This window comes from Mytilus edulis, chromosome 2, assembly GCF_963676685.1.
Source record: "Mytilus edulis chromosome 2, xbMytEdul2.2, whole genome shotgun sequence".
Classification (NCBI taxonomy): Eukaryota; Metazoa; Mollusca; class Bivalvia; order Mytilida; family Mytilidae; genus Mytilus; species Mytilus edulis.
In genome coordinates, this window is record NC_092345.1 from 41,867,763 (window position 1) to 41,877,052 (window position 9,290).

The window sequence follows — 9,290 nt, forward strand, 5'->3', positions numbered from 1 at the left end:
CTTTTGGTATCTTCCAACCCTCTTTTCTGTCGGAGTTTGATAATATTCTATTTAGGTAGTTGATGTCTAACAAACAAGACTGTGTTCACATTTACAGATGATTGCGTTGAGTGTGTAGGTAAAGATAATATTTTTTGTTAGCTTGCTTGCTAGCTGAATTGTGAAGTTATGATTAGGTAAGGTATATTATGCTCCTTTCCAAGATGTCTAGTCCTACGGGCAGATAGATTGGTTATCTGGTAGACTTGTCTACTCTTAAAGGAAGATAGATTACCTTATCTGAAAAAGACTTCACGTTTCAGCTATTAAGAAGGCTAACCAAAGATATTACCTTTACCTACACACTCAATGCAATTGTCTGTAAACTTTTTATCAGTAAAATACAGAGAAATGAAAAAAAAAAAACTTTTCCTGTGGATACTTTATAGAGTCTTGATCATAATTTATAACTGTACTGTGTAATACATTGGGTAAAACTTCTTGTTCTTTCACTTATAACAGTAAAAAAACAAAATTATCAGTTCCAAGGGAAAGTTTTCATGTTTAACATTATCAAAAGTTTTAAATAAGATAGGATTTTTATGTGTACACATTAACCTTAGGGCCAAAATAAATAAATAGTGTGTTTCCTATTTCACCCAGAAAAAAATTAGGTAGGGTAGGTAGGTAAAACATTTTATTTTATGAAAACTTTTTATTTTTTTCTATCGATGACAGCAGAAAAAGATTCAAAATGAAATCATTTGATGTGCCTGCATGCTTCTTTGATATTTATTAGTACTTAATTAAATCTACAGGTTTTTTAATTTTCTGTAAAAAATATAAGAAATATGAAAATAAACTTACGAATTTCATGGGCCGTAATAGGAATATGTTCTTGCCAATTAATTATCTTAAAGCAAAAATGGCAGTGAAAAATCTGGCATGGTATTATTGTTTGGCCTCGTTGAACCTAACAATGTAAATGACACACAGGGTATACATGTGGGAACAGACTCCTACCCCCTTTTTAGCTCACCTGGCCCGAAGGGCCAAGTGAGCTTTTCTCATCACTTGGCGTCCGGCGTCGTCCGGCGTCCGGCGTCGTTAACTTTTACAAAAATCTTCTCCTCTGAAACTACTGGGCCAAATTTAACCAAACTTGGTCACAATAATCATTGGGGTATCTAGTTTAAAAAATGTGTTCGGTTACCCGGCCAACCAACCAAGATGGCCGCCATGGCTAAAAATAGAACATAGGGGTCAAATGCAGTTTTTGGCTTATAACTCTGAAACCAAAGCATTTAGAGCAAATCTGACAAGGGGTTAAATTGTTTATTAAGTCAAGATCTATCTGCCCTGAAATTTTCAGACGAATCGGACAACCCGTTGTTGGGTTGCTGCCCCTGAATTGGCAATTTTAAGGAAATTTTGCCGTTATATGGTTATTATCTTGAATATTATTATAGATAGAGATAAACTGTAAACAGCAATAATGTTCAGCAAAGTAAGATTTACAAATAAGTCAACATGACCGAAATGGTCAGTTGACCCATATAGGAGTTATTGCCCTTTATAGTCAATTTTTAACCATTTTTCGTAAATCTTAGTAATCTTTTACAAAAATCTTCTCCTCTGAAACTACTGGGCCAAATTTATCCAAACTTGGCCACAATTATCTTTGGGGTATCTAGTTTAAAAAATGTGTCCGGTGACCCGGCCAACCAACCAAGATGGCCGCCACGGCTAAAAATAGAACATAAGGGTAAAATGCAGTTTTTTGCTTATAACTTAAAAACCAAAGCATTTAGAGCAAATCTGACATTGGTAAAATTGTTTATCAGGTGAAGATCTATCTACCCTGAAATTTTCAGATGAATCTGACAACCTGTTGTTGGGTTGCTGCCCCTGAATTAGTAATTTTAAGGAAATTTTGCTGTTTTTGGTTATTATCTTGTATATTATTATAGATAGAGATAAACTGTAAACAGCCATTATGTTCAGCAAAGTAAGATTTACAAATAAGTCAACATGACCGAAATGGTCAGTTGACCCCTTTAGGAGTTATTGCCCTTTATAGTCAATTTTTAACCATTTTTCGTAAATCTTAGTAATCTTTTACAAAAATCTTCTCCTCTGAAACTACTGGGCCAAATTAATCCAAACTTATCTACAATCATCTTTGGTGTATCTAGTTTAAAAAATGTGTTCGATGACCCGGCCATCTAACCAAGATGGCCGCCATGGCTAAAAATAGAACATAGGGGTAAAATGCAGTTTTTGGCTTATAACTCAAAAACCAAAGCGTTTAGAGCAAATCTGACATTGGGTTAAATTGTTTATCAGGTCAAGATCTATCTGCCCCGAAATTTTCAGATGAATCGGACAACCCGTTGTTGGGTTGCTGCCCCTGAATTGGTAATTTTAAGGAAATTTTGCTGTTTTTGGTTATTGTCTTGAATATTATTATAGATAGAGATAAACTGTAAACAGCAATAATGTTCAGCAAAGTAAGATTTACAAATAAGTCAACATGACCGAAATGGTCAATTGACCCCCTAAGGAGTTATTGTCCTTTATAGTCAATTTTCAACAATTTTTATAAAATTTGTAAATTTTTACTAACATTTTCCACTGAAACTACTGGGCCAAGTTCATTATAGATAGAGATAATTGTAAGCAGCAAGGATGTTCAGTAAAGTAAGATGTACAAACACACCAACATCACCAAAATACAATTTTGTCATGAATCCATCTGCTTCTTTTGTTTAATAGTCACATAGACCAAGGTGAGCGACACAGGCTCTTTAGAGCCTCTAGTTTTAGTAGCAAAATCACTGTAAATTGATGCTAAGCAGCGGCTTATGATTTTTTTGGGGTAATACTCTTCCACCCTCTTTATTTAATAAATAGATGTGTTTTGATGTTTGACAGAATTTAATCTTGAGGAGTGGGGTTCTGACAATATTTAAATTTCAGGTATTGAGAAAAGTGAGAATCTTTGTCTTTATATTTAATACATGGAAAAAAATTGTAGATATTAATAGGGCATGATTTTTTTTTCCTTCTCTGGTATAAATTGTTGTGGGCCAGCCAGAGAAAATTTTAAAAAATAAAAGTAGACATGGTGCAGGGGCAGATTCATTTATAAATGAACATGAATCATACACCATGTCTGCCTACTGGGGAAAGCTTTCTATTTCTCTGTACACATTGTCTGCCTCTTGTCATCATTAAAAGTCCAACTGTCAAATCCCCAAAAGCATTAACAGCCGTTATGTTGCGTCTGAGACAGACCTGCCAACTTTTGAAAATCTCCATGGGGGATTTAGTGCGCGACCAGATTTTTCAGGGACAATTTTTGCGGCGTTTCTGTGTGCACATGTTTTTTCCTCTTAAAATAGTCTCAAGTCTCTTCTTTTTTCTTTTGGTATACTGTTGATGATCTTATAAGCCTTGATTTCTTCTATTTGCATGATTCTTGTACTTATTTTAAAATTGACAAAATAACTTAAGAATTGAGAAAAATTGCTTTAAAAAATAAAGGATACTAAGTGAAAACCCCCTTTTCCCCCTCCAAAGACCTTCTTATATTTGAACCATGACTCAAAAGACCTAAACCTATATGTCCTAAAGTTAGAAGGATAATTACAGATTATGATTAAGTCTATCAGTATCTATGAGAAAATGGATAACATTTGAGTTATCTTTCTTTGTGTTCAAAGGTGCTCTTACCGGCGGAGGTTTATTCACAGTAGAAGAATACAAAATGGCGTCGATTTTAAATCAACAGACACATGTCTGATTTCAAAAATTAAATGGATTTCAAGATAAACGATGTTTTTTTAAGAGTTCATTACAGTTCTCATCTTTAAATGTATAACTATTTCATTATGGAACTACGGCAAACGTTGCAAATAGTGCTGGTATGATAAATTCATTATTGATTAAAAATGAAAGGCCAACTGACATAATTCTGTTTACAAATAATAATATTAATTAATTAATTTTGAGGATTGTTATGACCTATCAGGTATTCCAATTACTTGCAACAACAAATTATGACACCTGTTGTGACCGTTGATTAGCTTAGGATTGTGAACTTGTCATAATATGTCCCCAGGTAAAATTATTGATTTTTAAAAATTGATCAGAAAAACTTCAAAATCGGTAAACAAATAATTTTTTCGGGTATATTTTGTGAAAATCGGGATTTTGACTTGTTTTACGATCCCGATATCGGGATTCGGGTTGAGGGATGAAAATCGGGATGATACCGCGAAAATCGGGATAGTTGGCAGGTCTGCTGAGAACAATTTTTTACAACATTCGTAAGAGCATTTTTTACAGCAAAAGCTAGATTGATTTTAGCAGTAAATTAATCTCATTTTACTCTTAAAATTATTTGTCAATTATCGTCTTGTCATATGTTTTCGTATGTCATAAAACTTTTTTTTCGTCTATAGGTCCATCATGTTGTTCTTTAAAAAGATTCATCATATTGTAATTATCAGGAATGGATGTCATTATATTTGCAAACATGTGATCACATTTTGCATATTTGACAGCTAATAAATACGCTGCACAGTTGTCGAAAAGCCATGCTTGTTTATTTAAAATCTTGGTTTTTGAAACGCTTGACTTATCCATATTGGTCGTTGCTATCAAACGTTTTGAAGACCTGTAGTTTTCTAAACAAATAGTCGGATCCGGACAGACCGAAAAATCCGGATTTTTCATATTTTTTTTTATTTTGGTCAATAAAATGTTTAGGGTCGGCGTCAGAAACAGAGGTAGGGTTGGGAAACCGGAAACACACTATTAATTTATTTTGGCCTAACAATGCATACTGAGTAGAGGTTGATTTCATTAGTACAAGAGTTGTTATTATTCCAGAGTTCTTCATCTTCATCATCCTCAACATCACAGTCTCCAGAAAATAAGGCAGCACCTCCACCTAAGGATAATCCCTGGACAAGACGGCAATACAATAAAGAATCAGGTTAGCCATACTATTGACACCAACACAATTCAATAAAATTTGAATGATTAAAAAAAATAATTAAGAAATTAAAAACATTTGAAGTCCTGTATTTGAATTATAAGATTAATGTGATGTAGTATGTTTTTTTTAAGTGATAGATATGTAGAAGCCAGGTGGCCAGTTGAGGCACCTAAGAGTTCTGATTCTTCAAAGAATATTTTGTGTCAGTTTCTAATGATTTGTATGTAATGTTTTTGGTACCTAATTTTTCAAACATTAAAAGCATTACTAAAAAAATGCAATTTGTCATTTAATTTTTGAAATGGTTTTTCTTATCAGATGAACCTGTTAGTAGCAGTCCTATGGGAAAACCTTCAGGAAGAGGTGAACGTTCAGGTTCAAGGGGTCGGGGTAGAGGTCATGGAGGATATCCTGATAAAGGCAGAGGACAAGAAAGTAAACCAAGGTAAAAGACTGATAAATGTGTTTGTCTAAAATTGCTGCTATATTATTTGATTCTAGTAAGTTACCCAAGCTTGGTGTTATGATTTTACAGTATGTAGCACTTCTAGCCTATATTGGTGCCTCTCTTTTGTCTTTCATATTCAATCTTTGTTTATGAATGAAATCTCCTGATTTGCTGTAACCATAGGAAAAATAAAAGAATAATAATTCTTTATAAAAAATTCCTTATTTTATTCTAATTGGATGAAAAAACTTTTCCATTGTACAAATTATTGATTCTAATTATTCAATTTCTAAACCTTTATTTCTCTGAAAATAGGAGGCCAATTCCTTTGAAACTTCACTGGAATGCTGATTAAAAGAGTCAAAATAGTAAAATGTTCATCTTCTCTGAAAGTACATGATTGAAATGCTTCAACACATTTTAAGTTTATTCTGAATTATCAATTTTTTAACTTTTCTTCTACAAATCTAAATGTTGAATTCTTTTGAAACATTGTTTAAATAATTTTTGAAAAAAGTTTAACCTAAAAAAAATACATATTTCATCTTTTCCTATGAAAATATGTGATGGTATGCACCATATTTCTAGATACATATAATGTAAAATAAGTAGAGGTTTCATTTGACAAAGCATAGATTTATAAGTAATTTTGACTAAAAACTGATTTATTTCATCATTTATAGACATGAGAAGAAAATACCCCAGTCTATTGATGAAATGCCAAAATATGAACCACAAGTGCAGAAGGTAAGTGGCTTTTATATAACCTCAAACAATTTTGTGGTCGTATATTGGTATCACATTGTCTTCAGCATCGTCCGAAGACATTTGGTTTCTGCACAATAACTTTAGTATAAGTAAATATAAATCTATGAAATTTAAATACAAGGTTTATAACCCCACAAAAGGAAGGTTGGGATTGATTATGGGAGTTATGGTCCTAACAGTTTAGGAATTAGGGGCCAAAAAGGGGCCCAAATAAGCATTTTTAGCTCACCTGGCCCGAAGGGCCAAGTGAGCTTTTCCCATCACTTTGCGTCCGGCGTCTGTCGTCCGTCGTCGTTAACTTTTACAAAAATCTTCTCCTCTGAAACTACTGGACCAAATTGAACCAAACTTGGCCACAATCATCATTGGGGTATCTAGTTTAAAAAATGTGTGGCGTGACCCGGTCAACCAACCAAGATGGCCGCCACGGCTAAAAGTAGAACATAGGGGTAAAATGCAGTTTTTGGCTTATAACTCAAAAACCAAAGCATTTAGAGGAAATCTGACATTGGGTAAATATGTTTATCAGGTCAAGATCTATCTGCCCTGAAATTTTCAGATGAATCGGTCAACCCGTTGTTGGGTTGCTGCCCCTGAATTGGTCATTTTGAGGAAATTTTGCTGTTTTTGGTTATTATCTTGAATATTATTATAGATAGAGATAAACTGTAAACAGCAATAATGTTCGGCAAAGTTAGATTTACAAATAAGTCAACATGACCGAAATGGTCAGTTGACCCCTTTAGGAGTTATTGCCCTTTATAGTCAATTTTTAACCATTTTTCATAAATCTAAGTAATCTTTTACAAAAATCTTCTCCTCTGAAACTACTGGGCCAAATTAATCCAAACTTGGCCACAATCATCTTTGGGGTATCTAGTTTATAAAATGTGTGGCGTGACCCGGTCAACCAACCAAGATGGCCGCCACGGCTAAAAATAGAACATAGGGGTAAAATGCAGTTTTTGGCTTATAACTCAAAAACCAAAGCATTTAGAGGAAATCTGACATGGTGTAAATATGTTTATCAGGTCAAGATCTATCTGCCCTGAAAGTTTCAGATGAATCGGTCAACCCGTTGTTGGGTTCCTGCCCCTGAATTGGTAATTTTGAGGAAATTTTGCTGTTTTTGGTTATTATCTTGAATATTATTATAGATAGAGATAAACTGTAAACAGCAATAATGTTCAGCAAAGTTAGATTTACAAATAAGTCAACATGACCTAAATGGTCAATTGACCCCTTAAGGAGTTATTGCCCTTTATAGTCAATTTTTAACAATTTTCATTAATTTGGTAAATTTATGTAAATTTTTACCAAATATTTTTCTCTGTTACTAATGGGCAAAGTTCATTATAGATATAATTGTAAGAAGCAAGAATGTTCAGTAAAGTAAGAACTTCAAACACATCACCATCACCAAAATACAATTTTGTCATGAATCCATTTGTGACTCCTTTGTTTAATATGCACATAGACCAAGGTGAGCGACACAGGCTCTTTAGAGCCTCTAGTTCTAGTTTCCAAACAATAAGTTGTGGAACGGTGTATGGATCTCTCTGATGTCTACCTCAAAGAGTTGGTGAGGAGTGGCTATTGGGGGTTATGGGTCAAACCGTTTAGGAATTAGGGACAAAAAAGGGGGAAAACAAGGGTTTCCTGGTTAATTGACAATTACTTAAGTAAAGTTTTGTGTTTGGATTACCTCCCTTATACTGCTTTAAAATTATGTATAAAGAAATGTTGTATTGTCTTGAGATGACTAGATGACAATTTATTTTTATGCCCCACCTACGATAGTAGAGGGGCATTATATTTTCTGGTCTGTACGTCCATCTGTCTGTTCGTTAGTCTGTTCCTCCGTTCGTCCGGATTCATGTTAAAGTTTTTGCTCAAGGTAGTTTTTGATGAAGTTGAAGTCCAATCAACTTTAAACTTAGTACACATGTTCCCCATGACATGATTTTTCTAATATTAGTGCCAAATTAAAGTTTTGACCCCAATTTCACCGTCCACTGAACAAAGAAAATGATAGTGCGAAGTTCAGGTTAAAGTTTTTTTGTCAAGGTAGTTTTTGATGAAGTTGAAGTACAATCAACTTGAAACTAAGTACACATGTTCCCTATGATATGATCTTTCTAATTTAAATGCCAAATTAAAATTTTGACCCCAATTTCACTGTCCACTGAACACTGAAAATGATACTACGAGTGGGGCATCCATGTACTATGGACAAATTCTTGTTAGAAGTAACTATTAAATGCTGATTAAGAAATATTAGTCAAGGTTATGTATGTTATTTTTTATTTTAATACTTTTGAAATGTATTTAAATGGTTAATTGTGGTTGCAAACTCAAATATTGTGTTCATTTTTGCCCAAACTGTTTAGGGTTGGACCTCTGCGGTCGTATCCAGTTGCGCTTGGCAAAGCAATTTATTATTGCTAATAACAATGCATTATTGAAGACAATTGGTTTAATTTAAAAAAATAAAATGCTTATTTTTGATAAATTAAGTTTCTTATATTTAAATTTAGACAATCACTGGATTTTGGATGATTAAAATGGAATGCATGATCATGAGAAATATCTTAAACATTTCCATGCATTAAATTCTCCATCAAATTATTTATTTTGTTATGGACATACATTTTATTGTGATACCTTCACTTCGAAAAGTGTGTGCATACTTCGGTCCATCATACGTTTATTTTCAAAATAATGTTGTTTACAAAAAAAAAATTCTGAATAAAGCTGTATGTTAAATGAGAAAGCAAAAATATGTTGATGTAATAATCAATAATTCCTGCAATCCTATAAAGTGTTCTGTATTTACTACTTTTTTGTTCTTATATTTTGTTTCAGGATTTTAGACAAAAAAATAAATTTGCTGGCTTATTAGATGATGAGGATGAAGACAATGGTGAAGACTCCACATGAAAAGAAAAGACGATTTAAAGTGGATATTAAGAGACTTCTCTATAAAATAAGCATTTTATATTTGTGTTCTTTTGGAACATCACCAATGTAATTCTATGACAAGTCTTTAATTTATTGATAAAATGAAGCCATTTTCATTGTATATTCTTG

The 9,290-nt window shown here is 33.2% G+C and overlaps 1 protein-coding gene across 7 annotated transcripts in view; it reads left to right on the forward strand.

Moving 5' to 3' along the window:
- LOC139510189 (eukaryotic translation initiation factor 4B-like) overlaps positions 1 to 9,290 on the forward strand; it is a 60,888-nt gene extending 51,598 nt beyond the window's left edge. For all 7 annotated transcript variants that reach the window (XM_071296635.1, XM_071296637.1, XM_071296636.1 and 4 more), the window contains 4 exons: positions 4,876 to 4,981; positions 5,303 to 5,429; positions 6,116 to 6,179; positions 9,066 to 9,290. In XM_071296635.1, the coding sequence (XP_071152736.1) occupies positions 4,876 to 4,981; positions 5,303 to 5,429; positions 6,116 to 6,179; positions 9,066 to 9,140 (372 nt within the window). In that variant the 3' untranslated portion in view covers positions 9,141 to 9,290. The remainder of the gene's footprint in view (positions 1 to 4,875; positions 4,982 to 5,302; positions 5,430 to 6,115; positions 6,180 to 9,065) is intronic.